This window comes from Podarcis erhardii, assembly GCF_964252035.2.
Source record: "Podarcis erhardii genome assembly, chromosome: 6".
Taxonomy (NCBI): domain Eukaryota; kingdom Metazoa; phylum Chordata; class Lepidosauria; order Squamata; family Lacertidae; genus Podarcis; species Podarcis erhardii.
In genome coordinates, this window is record NC_138510.1 from 89,791,963 (window position 1) to 89,814,250 (window position 22,288).

The following is a 22,288-nucleotide window of genomic DNA, read 5'->3' on the forward strand; positions in this document are numbered from 1 at the left end:
GCTTTCATTCTTAGAATCATAGGGATGGGAAGGAAGGGGTCCCGAGGGTCATCTAGCCCAACCCCCCCAGCAACGCAGGAATCTCAACTCAAGTCGTTCCTGGCAGGCGGCCATCCAGCCTTTGCTTAAAAACCTCCGGGGAAGGAGAGAACCTGCGTCAAACGAGTCTCCGTGTTCATGAGTCTCGTAGTCCGTGAAAAGGGGGGGGGGACCTGACATGGTTTGCTTTCCTTCTTAGAATCATAGTTGGGAAGGAAGGGGACCCTGAGGGTCATCTAGCCCAACCCCCCCTGCAAGGCAGGAATCTCAACTCAAGTCGTTCCTGGCAGGCGGCCATCCAACCCTTAAAACCGTCCGAGGAAGGAGAGAACCTGCGTCAAACGAGTCTCTGTGTTCATGGGTCTCGTAGTTCGTGAAAAAAGGGGTGGGAGCACGTCAGACGAACCTGACATGGTTTGCTTTCCTTCTTAGAATCATAGTTTGGAAGGAAGGGGACCCTGAGGGTCATCTAGCCCAACCCCCCCAGCAACGCAGGAATCTCAACTGAAGTCGTTCCTGGCAGGCAGCCATCCAGCCCTTGCTTAAAAACCACAGAGGAAGGAGAGAACCTGTGACAAATGAGTCTCCGTGTTCATGGGTTTCGTAGTCCGTGAAAAGGTGGGGGACACACGTCAGGCGAACCTGACATGGTTTGCTTTTGTTCTTAGAACCATAGTTGGGAAGGAAGGGGTCCCGAGGGTCATCTAGCCCAACCCCCTGGGCTTTCACCCAGCATGGGACTCGAACCCACAACCCTCATCTCCAAGCTTTACCGAGGAATAATAATAAGAAGTGTAAACAAAATAAAAAAATTCCTTCCAGTAGCACCTTAAAGACCAACTAAGTTAGTTCTAGGTATGAGCTTTCGTGTGCATGCACACTTCTTCAGATACACAGAAGAAGTGTGCATGCACACGAAAGCTCATACCTAGAACTAACTTAGTTGGTCTTTAAGGTGCTACTGGAAGGAATTTTTTTATTTTGTTTTGACTATGGCAGACCAACACGGCTACCTATCTATAACTGAAGAAGTGTGCATGCACACGAAAGCTCATACCGAGAACTAACTTAGTTGGTCTTTAAGGTGCTACTGGAAGGAATTTTTTTATTTTGTTTTGACTATGGCAGACCAACACGGCTACCTATCTATAATAAGAAGTGTGTCACTAAGAAAGAGCAGGCTGCAAGATAAAGCAAGGTGTGTTGAGAAGAGGGCCAAGGAAGTGCTGTAAATAAAGCTCCCTCATCTTGGTAGACTGTAAACGTGTTTTATTAGTCTTTGGTCACTTCTCTTCCTCCTCTCAGCCTCTCTTTTCTCCTCCCTGCCTGGTCGCCTTGAGGGAGTTCCTGTTTGTTATAGGTGACTAGGCCAGTAAGTATTCAGAAGTCTGAGATAATAGGGTTTCACTCAAGTCAAGAGTGGCAAGTGTGTGTGTCTTGATCTCCACCAAAACCACCCATTTTATAAATAAAGGTTATTCTCTAGGTACAACTCAGAGTTGGGTGGTGGTGCAAGTAAGCTTTCCTCTTACAACTTTTCTATTTCATTATGCAAAATTCTCCAGAGGTGAACAGTCTCCTCAGACTATAAGTACTTTGTGACTCTCCTGCTACTTAGTTTTGCTTGGAGGAGCGAGCACTTGCTCATTTGTCTATATATCTCCATAGGCATATACTGTACAAGAGTTGAGGCTTAGCTTACAGTAGACAGCTACACATGCTTGAGCTGAAAGTTTGTGAAAAGTTAGCATTTCCAAAGGGAGTGAAGGTCTAATCTTGTGTGAAGTATCTGTTGTCAGCTATTTGAGGCTCATCCTGGTGGGTTACTGTGGGAAATAGGAGTGTATGGACCTTTGGTCTGATTTAGCAAATCATGAACCCCATGAACTGGGGTTTTCCTGTTTTGTAGCCTGGTCTGCTAGAGCGGTGCAGCTGGCCAAGCAGACAAGTTGGCAGCTGGTATGAAAAGTGTCATCCAGCTGATAGAGATAAAAAGCATTTCTTGCTCCTGTAAAATGCAATTCTGTGTATGTTTACTTGGAAGTAAACCTCATGCTTCAGTGAAACTTGCTCTGAAGTAAGTACATAAGATAGCAGCCTAAATCTTACACCAATTTGGGAGTGCATCTCATTGATTTCATGGGACTTCCTTCTGAGTAAACATGCATATGATCAGGGTATAGAATTGGTTAAAATGATGCTTGGTTAAATACACAGCAGCGATGCCCTATTGAAGTCATGAATTGTCCATAAATTGAACAATGATTGCTGACAAGGTGAATTATTAAAATAAAGGAATAAAGGCTCATATATGAAATTTCTTGCTCCAAATTGTTTTTATATTTTATTTGGTGCTTATATATTTTAATTTATTGTTCAAGGTGAGGAAGGGGGCAAGATAGATACTTAAAGAAAGGGCATGTGATGCTGCACATGATCATGTCAGGATTGCGAAGGGACACAAAGAGCAGAGCCACAAATGTTTTCTGTTTCATGCATTTTCTTTAAACCCTGCTGTGAAAGCAAAGGAGGTAAAGGTGGAAGCACTGACAATAACCTGTGGGATTTTTCTGAGACTGTCAGTGTGAAATATGCCATCCATCACACTTCCTACCCTCGACAAGTTATGCAAATATTCAATGTTGGTTCATTATTTGTGGCTACTGTTCACAACAGACTTTCCCAACATGTGCCTTTCTGAAAAATAGCTAGGGCAAAATGGGTGCGCCTCTAGTACTTCTTCTTCTTAGATACAGGGCATAGGAAGATGAAATGGATTAAAATGGCACACCTACAGATTATAGGCACGCATTGAAATTCTTGTGATGGGCATCACTGGGAAATAAAAGCCATGTGAATAAGATGGCCTGGATCAAAGAAGTGAGTCAGTTAAATGCCTTGTAAGCCCATACAGGGAAATCTGGTAGGGAAAGACAGGACTCCACAGCGCCATCTGGTGTCACAGTGTTGTATCACATATACAATATATATAAAATACTTTTTCTTTACCAATCTAGCTGAGTCCCTGGAGGGCCCAAGAAACTATGCTAATCAGTCCAAGTGGGGTTGCACCCTCCCATTTTCAGACTTACCATTTCACTTATGCCTTCTTTAGCAATTAGAGGAAATAAGGATCTTTCCCTACATTTTGCAAGCCATATTTTCTGTTCTGCCAACCTTCCCCAACCTGGTTCCCTTTAGAAGTTTAGATATTCTGAACTACAACTGCTATCATCCCTATCATTTGCTTTGCTGGGTTTTAACTGAATATACTTTGTCTTTTACAATACATTGCAGCTTTAGGTAGTATTGTTTTCCTTTATACCCCGAACTGACAAATTATGACTGATAAGAGTCTAAGTATCTTGTTTACTACATGTTGATAGTCTTAAAAGCTCTTGGTGCAGTGGTTGCTCAGGCCCACTGAGACTGGTAGGGTGGAAGGCAGGGGGGGCGATCAGTACATGGAGCCAGAGCGAATGACAGGCAGAGCATATGGATTCCAGGTTTGCCTCCATCATCCTCCCTCCTGAGGTCTATAGGAGCAACAGTTCAGGAGGCAGAAAGCGACAGGCAGTGGCACAAACCTGGTATGGTTGATAGTAAGAAAGGCAGGCTGATGAGGGTGGACTGAGGTTGGTGCAACAGTGCTCTGCTTGACCTAAATGTGATGAATTGTTTCTGTTTAAACCTCATGGTCAGAGAAGGTTTTACTTCACCAGCTAAATCATTTTCGCTTTTGTCTCTTCTGCAGGAATCAAGTAGTGGAAATGTTTGATCATGCCTATAGTAATTACATGGTGAGTAAAATGACTATATGTACTTTTAAATAATTGCTTTCTTCTACCTTGACTCAGTGTATCACATATCATGTTAAGCCATAGCTTAAAACAAATTATGATTTCTGTGGTTGAGCAGCCTAGGTTCAGATGACTCAACAATTCAGACTTGCAGCCAGCATCTTGCAGCCACATATTGTTTGTTCATATTGAAGCATAGTTTGTTTTACACTATGGTTTAATGTGACGTATGAACCAGGCCATTCTGAGAGAGATAAATAAGGTATAAACATATGGTCAATAGGTGATGAATTTCATTATTTTATTTTTTAGGATTGTAATCTTGAATTCTAATCCTATATGGAAGCAAGTTCAGTTGCTGCTAAGTGACACACCTTGATCGCAACAAGGATATGGTTGCGGTCCTGCATAGTCTTAATAGGATTTACTTCTGAGTTTGGTCTGTAATGTTGCAGCTATAAGTACGTATGCACCTGATGTAGTTGTTACACTAAACCATGGTTGAGAGAGCATAGTTGTGGATTGGTGTAATGTCTGTATTCACAGACTAGCTAGCAGACTAAAATTGGAAACATGGTTTGAGATGGATCAGCATGTCCTTACAGTTTGGCATGATATCTGAATTAAATTGTAGTAGTGACTGTTGCTCCACAGCTGGAAGGAAAATGAACGCAGAGAAACTGCGTTAAACCTTAGTTTGTAAATATTAGGAAGTTCAAATGATGGGCTATGGTTTGCATTAACCATGATTTAGTGTGCTATCAAAATTCAGCCATAGAATACAACAAATTTGTGAATTTGTCATAGTGTGATTACTGCAGGGTTTTTGACGCCACTTACATCATAGATCGTAGAATCATCTTGTTGGACGCGACCATGAGGATCATCTAGTCCTGCAGTGCAAGAATCCTTTGCCCAATGTGGGGCTTGAACCCACAGCCCTGAGATTAAGAGTCTTGCTCTACCAACTGAGCTATCCCTCAGGGCAACTTGCACCTGCTTAAATAGCTATCTCTTGAGAGTTACTTGTACACACCTAAGTCTCACATCTATTAACTGTTCTACAGTTAATAGATGTGAGAATTGACTAATCTACATAAAACTTATAAAGAATGCCAATAGCAGTTTTTAAAAAACCCAGCAGAGTATTTAACATATTAGGAATGCTATTTTTATCCCCTCAAGATCCTTGTGATGTAGATGATCCTCATTTTGCAGGTGAGAACTATGGCAAAGGGAAAACACCTGTTTGCCTAGCTAACAAGGGCAGTTTCATAAGTTATGTTCTGATAAGGTATCCTTATGTTCTGATAACATTTTTACCTTATGTTCTGATAACAAATAGCATGGCACAGGCACCTAGGACTGCAAGCTCTGTGATCTAGCAAGTTCCTGATGAAATCTCACTCATCCCACAAATTCTCCACATGCTAGAACAAGCCACTATTCTTTTTATTACGCCTCTGTTCAGTGAGGGCAATAGTAATCTTCTTACAGGGGTATGGTAAACATTATTGATCCAGTGTATGAAAAGCACTTGGAGCAATGTAGTTAGTTCAAGTGGGCCTCTGCAACAACAAAATGTTGCAGTGATAATCGCTACTGTTTAGGTTTCCAGTCACACCATGTTTGCTGAGCATAGAATGCACACACTGATGCCCCGTCCCAGCTGCTTCATGGCTCTGTCCTTTTATTTATATGGATAATTTTCGCTTCTGTTCTTGGGGACACATAAAAATAATTCCTCTGTATAAACCAGAAAATCGCCTCTCTAGACATTTAGATGGTGTTTAAGCTTCATTTTCCAGTCCTTCCATTCCACTACCCCCTCCAAAAAACAAACAAACAACCCTCTGGTTGTCCAGTTTATGGTCTCAGCAGTCAATTTTATGTGGGCACTGATTTTACTAACCATGTTTTTTACTAAATATTTTTGCAAACCTCAGTTTCCCTAAATGCTGATACCATCTCCTTGTACATAGTTCACTCCAGTTTGGCAATAAGCAACAGTGGTCAAAGTACTGAATCTGAGTTAGAGTGTGGGATTATTGTTAAGAAGGAGCAATGGAATTCAAATTTACACTGCTTGGTGTGAAATACAAGTGCATATAGCAGCTTATTAATAGTTTGTGGTTGTTGTGTATTGGCTTTATGCTGTCTTGACACAGACACAGTGCGTTTTACTCATGTACAGTTTACATAAATGATGCTCTGTTGTTACGTGTTTAGGAATAAAATGCAGTCTTTGAGACAATGGTGCGGATTTGAACCCTAATTATTAAACAATTCCATGGCCTTTTAAACTGTGTGTTGGAAGGTTGTTGTTTTTGTTTGTTACTATGTTATGTGTTTTTGTGTTTTTTATATTGTAAACCACTTTATTATCCTCTAATGAAGGGTAGTATAGAAACACAACAAACAAACAAAGTCTGTTGCACATAAAGTGTTAGGAAATGTCCTCCAGTAGACTTTAAAACTGAACCTCTCTTGTGGAAGGGAAACACCATAGTGAGCTGGGATTGTACTTTTTGCAGGGAAACAGTGGCTTTCTGTTACATTTGTAGCATGAAATGTTTGGGTTATGTGAAAGCATGACTTGGCATATCCTGGAAGCTTTCAAGGCAAAAGGATATGTATTTGCCACGTATACCAGGGTATTAAATAAACGAATTGTATTTCTTGTGTTTGCGAACCTGGCAAACAAGATTAGGGTTTTGTACTTTATCAGATGGTATGATAGTGACATGTTCTGCAGGCTGCCATAAAGTGCTGATTTTTACTGCTGCTTTAATTTTGTTTTGTTTTGAAGGTAAATCTGCTACATAACAAAATATAACCGATGTTCCCATTATTAAACACAGTATATAACAGGAAGCTTTCTGCCTGTAGTTAACAGTGCAATTCCATACGTGTCTAGTTGAATATATGTTTCACTGAGTTCTATGGGGTTAGGATTGCAGCTTAAAAATAGTTGTTTTCCATTGGGGTTTTATAAAGAATTGCACAGGGCTTGTAACCTTGAACCAATGTTGAATTTTCCACACTTCTATGGGGTGATGCTGAGGAGGTGCAAATGCTCCTATTTGCTTCCAAAGAAATATGAAATGAGATACAAACTTGGAGATCTCATCTGTCAGTATCTGGATTATTTGGAGAACTTCATTGTTAATACAGTGGCCATAGCTTGGGTAACTTATATTTTGTATTCAATACACATATACTTGCATACGTTTATATGTGTATGTTTCAGGAATCATGTCCATTTTGTTGTTCCCTAACCACCAACGTACCCCAAATTTCAGCATACTCTTTGCACTTTTTTGCATTAAACAGGAACATGCCTACCCAGCCGACGAGCTCATGCCTTTAACTTGCCGTGGAAGAGTTCGTGGTCAAGAACCAAGTCGTGGAGATGTGGATGATGCCTTGGGAAAGTTAGTACTTTGAAATAATTTTAGTTCGGTGAAACAGCAAAAATCTTGTTTCAGGTTCGGTGCTGTAGAAACACAGCCCCACATGCCTTATAAAGAAACACACAGACAAATGCATTCATTTCCACAGTCTTTGGATATAATAATGTGGAAATAACCCCTGGACCCAGGCACTTTATGGAATCTTCATTGGGAAGTGGGCCCTGCCCATGCAGTCCTTTTTTGCCACAAAAAAACACATAAGGCTTTTGTTCATACAAGCTCTAGCTTACACTAAGGGTTTTATGGAAAGTAGAGCAAAGCTCTACTCCCATGCCACACAGCTTGCAAAGTTTGTATTGTGGAACCATAAGTCAATGCCACTCCCTCCTTCCATCTAGCTATATTGCTTCATGGCTGGAATAAGTTGCAGCTGGTTACTTCCTTTATGGTCTAAACCACTGAGCCTCTTGGGCTTGCCAATCAGAAGGTCGGTGGTTCGAATCCCCACGACGGAGTGAGCTCTCGTTGCTCTCTCCCAGCTCCTGCCAACCTAGCAGTTCAAAAGCACACCAGTGCAAGCAGATAAATAGGTGCTGCTGTGGCAAGAAGGTAAACGGTGTTTCCTTGTGCTCTGGTTTCCGTCACAGTGTTCCTTTGTGCCAGAAGCGGTTTAGTCCTGCTGGCCACATGACCTGGAAAGCTGTCTGCGGACAAACGCCAGCTCCCTCGGCATGAAAGCAAGTTGAGTGCTGCAACCCCAGAGTCGCCTATGTCTGGACATAACCATTCAGGGGTCCTTTACCTTTTTACCTTACTTCCTTTGTAGTACAGTGGTGCCTCGCAAGATGAAATTAATCCGTTCCGCGAGTCTCTCCGTCTTGCGGTTTTTTCGTCTTGCGAAGCACCCCTATTAGCGGCTTAGCGGATTAGCACTATTAGCGGCTTAGCGGCTTAGAAAAAGCGGGGGGAGGGAAAAAACTCGCAAGACGTTTTCGTCTTGCGAAGCAAGCCCATAGGGAAATTCGTCTTGCGAAGCGCCTCGAAAAATGGAAAACCCTTTCGTCTAGCGAGTTTTTCATCTTGCGAGGCATTCGTCTTGCGGGGCACCACTGTACAGTCATACCTCATGTTGAAATAGCATCAGGGTAAGTATTTTTGGGTTGCATGCTGCAGCGACCCAGAAGTAACGGAGTGCATTACTTCTGGGTTTTGTCGCTCATGCATGCGCAGACGGTCAAAATGACGTCACGCACATGCGCAGAAGTGGCGAATCGTAACCCGCACACGCGGGTTGCGTTCACTTCTGGATGCGAACGGGGCTCCGGAACGGATCCCATTCTCATCCAGAGGTACCATTGTACTTATTTGGATAAAATTCCATACACCAAATATGTGGTAAATTTTTGCACATTTGGCCTAAAAAGTGGATACTGAAAATGGTGGAGTTCTGACATCTGTGGCAGCATTTGTCTGGGAGTGGGCAGGTACCAATGTGTAATGGCCTTGAAGCTACACAGAAAATACAAGAATTGCAGACAGCATCTTGTTTCACTAGGTTTGAGGACTATGAAGAGAGCGCTAGTTTTGTTCCTCCTGCGCACTCAAAACATGCACAATGAAGTTCTGGCTCCTTTGCACCGGAACTTCTCCATTCAAACTGATGTCTTCTTTGTTAGTAATAATGTGTCATACTGTTTTTTGGATGTTTTGCTGTTGCTACAGATAAAGTGTACTGGGTTCTAATGTGTTCTTGTGCTTGCTTCTCCCCCACTCAGGTTTTCACTGACACTGATTGATACTTTGGACACTCTTGTGGTAAGTTGGGTCACTTCTGAATGTTATACTTGCACTTCCATTTTTTAGAAGTAAATTCTTTGATGTGTGTGTAACTTATGGTTTAAGTCTACTTTAATCAGATGGCTTTAGAGACCTTTATTATTATGAAGAAAAACTGTTTCCGCATTGTATTGCAAATAAAAAGTGGTTCCCTGATAGTCTCAGACTTAGGACCAGCCTTGGAGAATACAAGAGTATTTCTTAATACTGTGAGACCCGACCAGCCTGCTTGCTCTGTATCGCATTCTCCTCTTCCATACCAGGAACTCTTTTGAACTTATCCCTCTCCTGTCAACTTGTACTTGATCTCTTCCTGCTTGTATCACCTCCTTGCTTCTTTTGCACATTCTATTTCTTTTTGCCCTCACAGACTTGGATGACTCAGGAGGAACTGTGGGTGCTTTTGAAATAAGTGTGATTAATTTCCCATCTCCCTACACCCACCTTGCAATTCAGCCCACACTTAATTGCGACATTACAAAACTTCTGAAAGTGGGTTTAGCAGTGAGTGGCATGGTAAATATGAGTGGAGCTGCCAGCTCAGTATGTTGAATGTATCGGATGATGAATTGATCATGTGCCTAACATCCACATTCCTGATATGTTTATTTAGCCACATAAGTTGACCTCTGGAGGTAAGGTTCAATTTCCCACGAGTATAGTTTCCCCAGATCCAAGCGATCTTACAGGTCTTGTGTAATATACTGGAAGTTTGAAACCTGCCCAAAAGTCAGTTGTCCAGTTTGGGAGGATATCTGTAATTACCTCCTCATTAATAAGTTTCACAGCAGGGAGGATCAAATTGTTTACAGCTAATTTTTGTTTTGCAGGTGTTAAATAAAACCAAAGAGTTTGAAGAGGCTGTCAAAAAAGTGATCAGAGATGTTAATTTAGACAACGACATTGTAGTATCAGTGTTTGAAACTAACATAAGAGTCCTTGGGTAAGTTTGATGCCAGAGGAAAACAAACCACATTTCAGTTTGTCGAGTTCTGGTACTTTCTGTGCTGCTTTTTAGTTGGAGGTGAATATGCCTGTTCCATAAGTGTTTAAGAATAATAGAAATTGTGCGTCTGTTACCTTAAGAAACAGGCAGCAAAAGTTTTAGTTCTAGCTTTTCCTGCATTCATCTCCACTTAGCTGCAACCTTGCATGCTCAAATCCTTAGAAGTGTCCTTTGGTGAAAGTTTGATAGCTGAAATAATATATACCGTGGGCATTTCCCCATACTTGTGGGAAATGTTTGCATAAGGACTAGATAAGTTAAAGACCTAAAAGCTGAGATGGCCTAAGATTTGGATGGCTTTAAAGGGGGATTAGACAGACTCATGTAAGATACAACTAGCAATGGATAAATGTTGCCTCTATGCCCAGAAGCAACAGCCCTCTGAATGCAAGTTGCTCGAGCACAACAGCGAGAGAGAGCTTTTGCCCTTCTGTCCTGCTTTCTTAAAGACACCTTGTTGGTTACTGTAGGAAACCGGATCCTGGACTAATCTAGGCTTTTAGTCTAACCTGGCAGAGCTCTTCTTAAGTTCTCAGGAAGTTACATTCTGTACTGCATATTTTGCATGATTTCTACATTCCAGTGGAATAGCAGTATAGTGGTAGCTCCGGTTGCAGACGGGATCCGTTCCAGAGGTCTGGCCGGATCCTGAGGTTTTCACAACTGGAGAGGCCACTTCTGCTCATGCACGTGCGACAGTAGAGCCCTTCTGCGCATGCGTGTGCGGCAAGAACCCAGAAATATACTTCCATGTTCGCCGCTTACGTATCCTGAAGTTTACGTAACCGGAGGGATACATAAGCGGAGGTACAACTGTATATACATAGCCCCATTTTAAACGTCTTCTCCAGAAGTGAAGAGCATTTAGATCTGTTGACTTTATTTTCTGCTACTCGACTTACATTTGGAACTGATACAGATCGTGTTTTGTAATGGTTAGGGTGTTGGTTTATGAGCTAAGAGACTGGGGTTTGAATCCCCACTCAGCCACAAAGTTCACTTGTTGATCTTGGGTCAATCACTGTCTCTCAGCCTAACCTACCTCACAGGATTGTTCTGAAGATAAAACGGGGGTGGGCAACCGTGTACACCACCTTGAGCTCCTGGAAGGGAATGGGAAATGTAATAAATATGTGAAATAAATGTGCTAACCACAGTTTAAGGAAGCAGTTTGCAGGGAGATGTAATCCATACTCCCCAACTTGCTATTCTGCTCTGCTCCAGTAATGTCTGGGGTCAATGCCAGCCCCCATTGAGAAAGTGCTAATGCTTGAAAGTTTGGCACCAGCCCTTAAGCAATACCATGTTTGAGCTCGGTATTTTTATGTGCTGAATTTCATTGTTGTCCTTTCTGTGTTTTTAGAGGTCTTTTAGGTGGGCACTCAGTAGCAATCATGCTGAAAGAGAAGGGCGAAGACATGCAATGGTACAACGGAGAACTTCTGCATATGGCAAAACAGTTGGGCTACAAGCTTTTGCCAGCTTTTAACACCACCAGCGGTCTTCCATATCCACGAGTAAGTATATAATGTATTGTGAGGGCAGTTGATAATTTTGTTTCTTGTTGATTTAGATATAAATTCTCATAGAATCCTAGAATTGTAGTGTTGGAAGGGACCACAAGGGTCATCTAATCCAATCCTCTGCAATGCAGGAATCTCTTGCCAATGTGGGGTTTGAACCCACAACCTTAAGAGTAAGAGTCTCACGCTCTACTGACTGAACTATCCCATGGTATATTTTCATATCTCTTGATTGCAAGATGCAAATCTGTTAAGAAGCGTACGATACCAGTTAATCCTGTTTGTAGCTTATTTCGTATTTAAAACAATTGCCACCATTTCTCTCCTGTGCCCTTTAATTTTCAAGTTCTCTGTTCCAAGCATGCTGTATGCTTGGAAGTCAGGAATGCTGCCAGAGTTTACTGTGAACTTGCTGTTCTCTCCAATCTAAATGGCAAGCTGTTCTTGAACTCAAAGCACCAGAGATTTCAGTGTTGGGAACTGCTGCCGCAAACTTCAGAAACAATTATAGCTACATGCAGGTGGCAGCAGTGTCCGGGTGTAAATCGGCAAAATGTCTAGGAAAAAGCGGATCTATGGCAACCCATGTTGTCAGTGTTGTTTTTGCTGATTTTCCATAAAAATAGCTCAAAAAAGGTCAACAAATAGCTCAAAAAAGGTCACACGAAAGCTCATACCTAGAACTAACTTAGTTGGTCTTTAAGGTGCTACTGGAAGGAATTTTTTTATTTTGTTTTGTATAAAGTCTGTTTGTGTATGTATGGCACCAAATTCTGACATTTGTCTGAAAGCCAGCTTACCAGCTGTTCCTGGTGCCTCGGGTACTTTGCTTTTAAACTCTATCCAGAACTCAGGGAACGTGTTTTTCTTGCAGTTTTCATAAGTTGCGTTTTATCTGTCAATGATTGCTTAATTTACTACTGTAGCAGTAAACGGTTTTGGTGCCTGTTCTTCTAGGTTAACTTAAAATTTGGTGTGAGGAGTCCAGAAGCTCGAACGGGAACAGAGACTGACACTTGTACGGCTTGTGCAGGCACCTTAATCTTGGAGTTTGCTGCTCTGAGCCGCTTCACAGGAGCATCAATATTTGAGGTTTGAATACGGGTTATAATTCATCATTCCTTTTTTTAATTTATAACTTCTGTCAGTGTGGTGTTTTATAGCATTTCAGTGTCAGTATATCTATTGCTGAATTGGTAACTAAATCTGTGATATAGGAGTTTAGTAAATGGTTTCTCTGTCTATTTGGAGGCTTTGCGATAAATATTCCAGAAATTCTGTACTTGGATTGCTCTGTAATGTATATTTTCTTATCAGTGTCTTGTTTGTTGCACTCTAATCAGTATTGTAAACATCTTGGCATAAACTCGATGGTACAGTGGTGCCTCGCAAGACGAAATTAATCCGTTCCGCGAGTCTCTTCGTCTTGCGGTTTTTTCGTCTTGCGAAGCACGGCTATTAGCGGCTATTAACGGCTATTAACGGCTTAGCGGCTATTAGCGGCTTAGCGGCTATTAACGGCTTAGCAGCTTAGCAGCTATTAACGGCTTAGCGGCTTAGCGGCTTTCAGAAAAAGGAAACAAACTCGCAAGAACTCGCAAGACGTTACGTCTTGCGAAGCAAGCCCATAGGGAAATTTGTCTTGCGGAACGACTCAAAAAACGGAAAACTCTTTCGTCTTGCGCGTTTTTCGTCTTGCGAGGCATTCGTCTTGCGAGGTACCACTGTATAAGCAGCAGTTTATTGTTAAACCTTTGTATACCGTAAGCTGCTATTTATTGGCATGTGTTTGTATTTATGGTGGGCATTGCACTTGCATCAAGGAAGAAACCAATGTTTTTTTCTCTTATGGTGTGCTGTTGATATTGATTCCCAACAGTAGCAATCCCAGTATTCTTGTAGCTTTGCTCTACTGTACCAAAATAGACTGAACGCTGGACCAAAAATCCCCAGTTTAGATTTCTCCTAAATAATACCCAAATTGCCTTAAGCTATTCAGTCTCTCTCTTCCCCCTCCCCCTTACATTGTTAATAACTTTGCTTGTGGAATTGTTTGCTATCTATTGCTATCTGGGTATTATGTGAGTCTTAGGGCGGCCTTGTAATTTGGCAATTTTCTAGTTGCTTGTGACAGTAGCAATTTACACAGGGTAGCATCTAAAGGCTGTGCATTTGGCACTTTGGTAATTTCCTTCTAGTCTTAAAGAATGACTGGTTCTTAAACTGGAAGGGCTGCCGTTCCAGTTGATGGATAGAATCTCCATTGACATATGTGGGATCAGGAATGAATAGCCATTATTGGCAGCAAGGAGTGGAATAATTGTGAAAGCAGAGAATTGCTTTTGGGTGATTAACATTGATTATGTTAATCTATGCCAAGTCAGCAAACCTTTTCAGCAGGGGGCCAGTCCACTGTCCCTCAGACCTTGTGGGGGGCCGGACTATATTTTGGAAAAAAAAAAAAAGAACAAATTCCTATGCCCCACAAATAACCCAGAGATGCAATTTAAGTAAAAGGACACATTCTACTCATGTAAAAACACGCTGATTCCCAGATGGTCTGTGGGCCGGATTTAGAAGGCGATTGGGCCGGATCCGGCCCCTGGGCCTTAGTTTGCCTACCCATGATTTATGCTCTCCATAGACTCATTGGAATCAATTGGTAAGTTACCTAATTCCATGATATCAGTGGGTCTGACTTACTCCTTTGTACCTTAATTTAGCTATGCAAAATACTTCAGAGCTCTCTAATTATAAATGTGGAATGAATGGATACACCAGTTGTTTGCATCAGATTCCCCCCCCCCCATTTTCCCCATTGTATTTAAACAGCATTTAACTGGAAATGTTGACTTTGTTTGCTGCAGGAATATGCACGGAAGGCTCTTGATTTTCTTTGGGAGAAAAGGCAACGCAGCAGCAACTTGGTGGGAGTCACAATTAATATTCATACGGGTGATTGGGTCCGCAAAGGTATGGCACTTTGCAACTGTGTGCCCTTGTGGCTCATGCAGAAATGGGAATTTGCAAAGCACATATGCAGTATTGGACCTCTTTCATGCTGGGGAGGCCTGTATTCTTGACCCTGACATGAGAGACCTAGGATTTGTCAGGCTGCAACCTAATGAATGAGTGGTTAACCTTTTAAATGTATGGGCTATAAATAAGATGAGCTGCTTATGGCTGCTCCCCTTAGTCTTATTTGGTTCAACCATCTTTACCTAAAGAAGGGCAAACATTCCTGCAAGTAGAAGAGCAAATAAAAGGAATTGATAGAAGTGTTTTATGCAGATGAACAGAATGCTAGAAAAGTATTTCCTTAAACTACACTGTGGCCTGGATCAGGCCTGCGAAGCTGTGTGAAGTGAACTGCCAGTCCCCATCATCTTCCCTGTCAGAGTGCTGGCCGCCTTCTCCACACCCGGCAATGGTGGGGAAATAGTCCCACTGCAGCCAAGGAGAGGGCTAAACCTTTGCTCTCGGTCCAGCACAGGGATGGGAATGAATGTGGGATGTGAATGAAGGAACAAATGAATGACTGAATGACTGATTGAATGAATGAATGAATGAATGTGTTGTGCATGTGTGGTAGAACCAGGGCAGAACCTTTTTAGCTGCACCTACCTGTGTGTATTTGCTGATACATAGCCCTTGAAGAGCTGGCAAGCTGGAAGGTGCCCATCAGGGTGGCAAAGACTACCCACCCCCTGATCCATGTGGATTTTAAGAAATAAAACAGAAAATATTGCATTGTGCTGAGTGCAGCTTCTCACAGCTTCTTCATTTGTTTCTTGGCTGTACTCCTGCCCAAACTCTTTAACAGGGGCTTCTTTCGCAGGAATGAAAACTAGTTGTAAGGTCAATCTTAAATATATAACAGGTTTTTCATCTTTTTCCTAGATAGTGGTGTTGGAGCAGGTATAGATTCATATTACGAATATTTATTAAAGGCTTACGTCTTGCTTGGAGATGACAGTTTTCTGGAAAGATTTAACACGGTAAGTCTCTTGCATGAAATTCAGGGGTTGTGCATTTCATGAGGTATAATGAGTTGTATGGCTCCTTGCAGCCTTGGTTGTACTTCTTCCCTCAGTAATGTATTATTACAGAGCCAGAAAATATTTTTTGCCATGGTACCATAGCATATCCTAAGAAGCGACCACTGGTCAATGTATCTGCTTGCCATAAAAGTCCATCTGGCTCCACACATGAATAAATCTACAGGAAGGGTTTGTAAAAGGATTCCCCTTGAATTTAATTGAGTATCCCTATTCAAAGTGGCTTAGTAGTGAAATATTGGCTACATTTGTGAGTTGGAAATGTAAATTTTATGAACAAACACGATGCAATATATTTGCGAAACATGAAGACTGGACTGTGTTGCTTTTTATTAAAGCTAATCTCCCTGGGTAAAACCCTTTTCAGGTGAAAGGCTGCTAGCCTCCTTACATGAACTCTTGATGCATCAACTTTAAAATACCTAAACAAATTCCAGCATCAGATGTATAGCTTAAATCTGGATGTCACCCTGACTAAAAGATTGAGGGAATTTACGGAGCAGCAATGTGCTAAAGGCAGAGGAGCTTATGTGTCACAATCCGGCTCAAACATGAAGGGAGGGTAAAACAATTAATCTGTGTGATATTTAGCAATTTTGTTATATGGCAGGGCTGTGGGAGCTCAAGCTTTAAATCATTCAAAGAGGAACAAGAAATTCCTGGAATGACACCCCTCCAGCCTTCCTGCCTGTTTAATTTCATTTAACGAATGCACTTCACAAAAATTATCCAACGTTAAGCCAAGCGTGGCAGAAATTGCACCCCTTGCTGTTGCGGCCAGTTGCACGAGTCTTTCCTAACATCCTTTCTCAGCTGGACTCTTCTTGATTAGGAAGCCTGTATGACTTACTCAGGGACGCGGGTGACGCTGTGGTTTAAACCACAGAGCCTAGGGCTTGCCAATCAGAAGGTCGGCAGTTCAAATCCCCGCCACGAGGTGAGCTCTCGTTGTTCGGTCCCTGCTCCTGCCAACCTAGCAGTTTGAAAGCACGTCAAAGTGCAAGTAGATAAATAGGTACCGCTCTGGCGGGAAGGTAAACGGCTTTTCTGTGCGCTGCTCTGGTTCGCCAGAAGTGGCTTAGTCATACTGGCCACATGACACGGAAGCTGTACGCTGGCTCCCTCGGCCAGTAAAGCGAGATGAGCGCCACAACCCCAGAGTCGTCCACGACTGGACCTAATGGTCAGGGGTCCCTTTACCTTTATTCTCTTGTGTGGTTCGGTGTCATCTCAGCTGTTTTGCATGACGTTAAGGAGAGGCGAGTGCAACATACAATTTAGTGTGTTTAGATCTCAACTTTGCAAATGAATTTGGTATGAAAAATGAATGTGGGCTCACCAGGGTCTGATGTTTTGCAGCATTATGATGCCATAATGAGATACATTAGCCAACCACCTCTCCTACTTGATGTGCACATACACAAACCAATGCTTAATGCTCGGACCTGGATGGACTCCCTACTAGCCTTTTTCCCTGGTTTGCAGGTAGGTTTATCAGAGGAGCAGTAGCATTTAACTTTTCTGTCCAATGATGACTATTTAGTTGTGGGGTTGAGTGTGAGAAGTATTTGTTTTCAAAGCTCTATAAATGTTCAGGACGCTGTAATTGGAAAAAAAATAGCAAAGAATGGTTGGTGTAAGCTTTTGAACTTGAAATATGATGTCATGGAAAAGTAGTCATCCGGTGGGGAAGAATAATCTTTTACAATTGCTGTCTCTAGCCGTGTTAGCATTGTGCAGTCAACACTTGGTGGCTGTGTTCTGCAAATAAAATCAGATTTTTGTAAAATTAAATTTCTTTTGTATCCCACTAACCTGGAGCATATCTTTCTCATGTCTATATTATATAAAGCATATCAAACATCTAAAATAGGCTCATAGTATCGTTAGAGCAACAGCTCTAATGGTTTTGTCATGGCCTTTGGTACAATAATGCTTACTTACTAATAGCCCAACAAATGCCCAGCTGTCACATTTTAAAGGAGTTTTGTTGATATTTTGTTATACATCCTTAAATTCTTTCTTTTATGTTATTAGCTGCTACTTCCTTCTCTTGCCTCTAATACACAGTGTTCCAAAATTATTTTTTTCTTGACTAGAATATTCTCTCAGTATTTTGATCTTTATTGGTAAATCTTCCTTTCCTTCCTCTATAAACGGTAGCTTCTAAATTTGGTCCGGCTTATGGTACTGCAGACAAATAAACAGCCTTAAACAAGCCTTACTTTTTTGTGTTTTGCTAGTCTGCAGCAGCCATTTTGCCAAAAACCATGGTGGGAGGGGGAAGAGGAAGGAGAGATTGCACAAATAAGAGAGCACATTTTCCTTCCTTATTTGCCTTTTGCAAGGTTTCAGAGAATTTTCCTGTCCCCACCCCCATCATTTTGGAGTAGAAATTTCTGTGGCTGGGAATGCATTAGGAATATGATTACATAAACATTGTTTAATTCCTCTATACGCGAGTACTCTTGGAAATATCTGGTTTGGCATCTAAGATATCCAGAAAGCAACTTTATCAAAGCAGTACCTAAATTTGAGCTAATAACTTTAATGCTAAGAATATAAACATATGGCCAACCTGACATACCAAACCAAATACCGTATTTTTCGCACCATAGGACGCACCGGACAATAGGACGCACCTTGTTTTAGAAGGGGGGAGAACAAGAAAAAAATAATTCTCCCCCTCTCTGCCCAGTGCCCCTTCAGTGAAGCGGCAGGAGGCGCTGCGCAGAGAGGGGGAGAATTTTCCCCCTCTTGTTTTCCCGCTCTAAAACAAGGTGCCGTTCAGGCGGCTACCTTGGAAGCCTGGAGAGCGAGAGGGGTCGGTGTGCACCGACCCCTCTCACTCTCCAGGCTTCAGGTTCCTTTCGACCTGTTCTTTGGGGCTGGCAGGGGAAGCCCACCACCAGCCCCAAAGAGCAGGTCAGGGAGCAGCGGAAAGGCGCAGCGGAGAGGCTCCTGCCATAGCCGCGCATCACCTCTCCAGCTGGGAGAGGGTCGCGGGGCTATGGCTTCTTTTGCCCCGTGCGCGCTCTCCCGGCTGGAGAGGTGACGCGTGGCTGTAGAGGCTCCTGCCATAGCCCCGCGTCACCTCTCCAGCCGGGAGAGGGCCGCGGTGCTATGGCGTCTTCGCTCCATAGGACGCACACACATTTCCCCTTCATTTTTGAAGGGGAAAAAGTGCGTCCGATAGAGCGAAAAATACGGTATATGTTAATCACTGGTTTCAGCACATGTGTACATATGATTATTCTGTCTTTTGCTTAATTAACCAAGTGCCATTCTGCTGTCTCATGTTTCCTTGTCTTACGCCGTGGCCTGTGTAAGAAAAAGAAATAACCATGGGCTGGGGGCAGGTGGTGGGAGATATGGAATTGGTCATTATCTGACAGGAAAGGGGCATATCTAAATGGCCTTACATTAGTACTATCTGTTTGGATTATAGGTCTTGAAAGGTGATATCAGGCCAGCTATAGAAACTCACGAGATGCTGTATCAGGTGATAAAAAAGCATAACTTTCTTCCAGAGGTAAGGCGGTTGGCTTGTATCATTGTGGGGATAGTAATAATACTGGGAAAGGGGAGATGTTGATTTCTATTTAACTGATGAGTCATTCACTAATCAGCATCCCTTTGCATATTTTGATATTTTTTTAACTTTCTGTTCCTCCTGTAGGAACTGCAGGCTAGTCAATTTCTTGCTCATATGGTTGACCTTGATCTTTCCATGCATCACTACATCTGCCTGCAATTCCTTTTTTCATATTTGTGCTCATTTGTTCACACAGTGGTTGCACATGAACGGGGAGAGACTGGTTTAGTGTCTCATCCGAACCAGCACTCCTGGTTCTTTCCAAACAAAATGCCAGGGTTTGGCTAATGTGTCAGTGTGACAGTGATTCAAACCCAGATATTCAGCTCTTAACCATTTTATCCACTACATCACACTCATACAGTGAAAAGCTTTGCCATATGTGCACAACTCATTTACTTTCGAATCTAGTTTTGTGAGAGGTATCCAACTAAGTCATATTGAGTATTTCCTTTGAAATAATTGGACATAATTAATAATTGGAAATAATTGGAAATAATTAGTGTATTTCTGGTTTTTATGGAAGCCGCCCAGAGTGGCTGGGGAAACCCAGCCAGATGGGCGGGGTACAAATAATAAATTATTATTATTATTACATATTTAAAGTCCATCAATCTACTCAGAATAGGACTAACTGGATGCTACCCTATATCTTGGTCTTTTTCCTTTCCCTGTATCTGAGATTGTGACCCAGTGGATCATGTCAGACGAGAGCCTGGGAGACCTTGGCCTAGCATAGAGTTGTCATGTTTGAGTGAACTTTGCAAACTTCTCTTGATAGCTAATCTGTAACAGGGGAATAATAAAATAGCACCTAACATATTGGGAATGCTATTTTCATCCACACAAAACCCTTGTGCTGTAGATGATTACTCCTCATTTTACAGGTGAGGACCGCAAAGGAAAATGCCTGCCTGCCTGGCTAACAGGGACTGTTTGATAAGTTTTTAGGCAGCAGGCAAAATGTTTCTTTTTTACCAGGTCTTTGGCTGATTAACATTCTCTGTCCTTTTCAGTGTGTTTGTGGGTGGGGGTGGGGTTATTGCTTTTGTTCTGTTCTTGTTTTTATTATGTATTTTATGTTCTCATTTTGTATTTTTATGTTGTGAACTGCCCTTCAGTCTTTGGATGAAGTGTGGTATAATAATAATAATAATAATAGCATCTGTGACCAAAGTACTGTACAGTTTAGTATTTCCCTATGTCTTCTTTTCTCCTTCAGGCTTTCACAACAGACTTCCGGGTTCATTGGGCTCAACATCCTTTAAGGCCAGAATTTGCAGAGAGTACCTATTTCTTGTATAAAGTAAGATTTCGTTCTTCCAATTCAAGGTGTCTTAAATCCTTGATAATCTTAGGAAAGGAATTGAAAATGTTAACACCTTTTTATGGCACTGTGATGCAGTTGCACTAAAATACTTTGCACTGAATGGCTGCTTTATCGCAAGAAGAATATTACAGGCACAGATAAGGTACAGAAAGAGGAATCTGTAGTGGTTAAGAATATGCAGCGACTTCCCCATAAAGAAAGACTAAAGAGAATTAGGTTTGTTCGCTTAGAATGAATGAATGAATGAATTGGGGCTTGGGGGTGGGTATATGAAAGTATTTCAAAATCATGAATAGTGGGAAGAGATTTTTCTCTTTCACTTGCTCTGAAATTATGCCAGCAGGTACTACTTCACACAGCCTCTAACCTTAGAGGGCTTTGAAAAAGGAGGCCTATTGATGATTATGAACTGGGATAGCTAAGTGCAGCTTCCAAACTGAAAGGTAATATAAGTAGGATTATTATCAGAAGCTTAGGCCAAGCAGCAGAGAGTGGTAATTTCCATCTATACTTCCTCCCTGGGCTCCTGATTTGTCCCTGTTTGTGGTGCGGGTTGGCTGTACTTCCGGTCTCAGAGGGTTGACACCTTCTTATGCATGCTCAAGAACAATACTTATGTAGGGCAAGTATTTTTAACAATACGATGAACTTGAGACTTTCTAACTTGTGGCGCAAGATAAAGGAGCTTTCTATTGAGGCTGGGAAGCCTCTTGAATTGCTGACTGCAAACAGTTTCTCAGCTCTGTTCTCCCTCTGAGAATATTCTTCCGTCCAGGCTAGGATGTATTTAGCAGTGCAGTTTGACTTTAAATCCAAGGCTTTAAAATGTGTGCAGAAGTCAAATATCAATGTATAATAACAGATAAGAATGTAACATGTGTATAGCGTATCTCTAGGAGTAAGTGCAAAAAATCTTCCTTTAAAAACAGGCTACTGGAGATCCTTACTACCTAGAAGTAGGAAAAACACTAATTGAAAACTTAAATAAATACGCTCGTGTACCTTGTGGATTTGCTGCTATGAAGGATGTTCGTACTGGAAGCCACGAAGACAGGTAATTAGCTGAAAAGCGTTGCTAGGTTTTGCTAATTTAATCTTGCAACCGTGCATTCATGCTGGTAGGATTTCTTTGTACATTAAATCCTCACTGGTTTAATACTTTAGTAAAAGTTAACAAGTGTTTCATGATTTTTATTTTATTAAGCTATATATATATATATATTATCCTCCTCAAGGCACCTAACTTAAGTATTTAACTTGTTAATGTATTTAACAATAGACATTTAAATAGCATGAAAACAAGGGCTTAGATCCAAACAACCACAGGTGGGAGAATAGTGCCGTTCTGTAAACTTGTGCAACCCTAACGGAAGATGAATTGCAGGCATGGGGAACTTCCTGCCTCATAATAATGTCAGGTGATCCCACCCACCTGAAAGAATTGCTGTCAAGGAAGTTAGGATCTGAACCACTAGCCAGAAAAGGTTTCCCACTCCTGTTGTGGCATAATTGGGCAAAATTGAAAGGTCTTCAAGCTCGTACAAGCAGAAGAAGTTGGGGTCACTTTTCTCACAGCAGAAACAGCCCTTCTATGAACAGAAATAGCTGTCTGCTAGTGAAAAGGCACTTTTTTGGGGTCCAAGCCCTCGTCAGAAGCAGAAAATAAGGTGACAACATCAAAACAGCAT

General features: G+C 41.9%; 2 protein-coding genes across 3 annotated transcripts in view; one reads left to right on the plus strand and one right to left on the minus strand.

Annotated features, from left to right (window-relative positions):
* Nucleotides 1-22,288, minus strand: part of NOS1AP (nitric oxide synthase 1 adaptor protein) — a 226,750-nt gene that overhangs the window by 105,754 nt on the left and 98,708 nt on the right. The window lies entirely within an intron of this gene.
* The window catches only part of EDEM3 (ER degradation enhancing alpha-mannosidase like protein 3), a 37,495-nt gene that overhangs the window by 2,376 nt on the left and 12,831 nt on the right, over nucleotides 1-22,288 (plus strand). For both annotated transcript variants that reach the window (XM_081865798.1, XM_081865799.1), the window contains exons 2-13: nucleotides 3,794-3,839; nucleotides 7,173-7,273; nucleotides 9,028-9,067; nucleotides 9,919-10,031; nucleotides 11,458-11,611; nucleotides 12,575-12,709; nucleotides 14,485-14,590; nucleotides 15,518-15,615; nucleotides 17,035-17,160; nucleotides 19,124-19,207; nucleotides 20,493-20,576; nucleotides 21,530-21,654. In XM_081865798.1, the coding sequence (XP_081721924.1) occupies nucleotides 3,794-3,839; nucleotides 7,173-7,273; nucleotides 9,028-9,067; nucleotides 9,919-10,031; nucleotides 11,458-11,611; nucleotides 12,575-12,709; nucleotides 14,485-14,590; nucleotides 15,518-15,615; nucleotides 17,035-17,160; nucleotides 19,124-19,207; nucleotides 20,493-20,576; nucleotides 21,530-21,654 (1,212 nt within the window). The remainder of the gene's footprint in view (nucleotides 1-3,793; nucleotides 3,840-7,172; nucleotides 7,274-9,027; nucleotides 9,068-9,918; nucleotides 10,032-11,457; nucleotides 11,612-12,574; nucleotides 12,710-14,484; nucleotides 14,591-15,517; nucleotides 15,616-17,034; nucleotides 17,161-19,123; nucleotides 19,208-20,492; nucleotides 20,577-21,529; nucleotides 21,655-22,288) is intronic.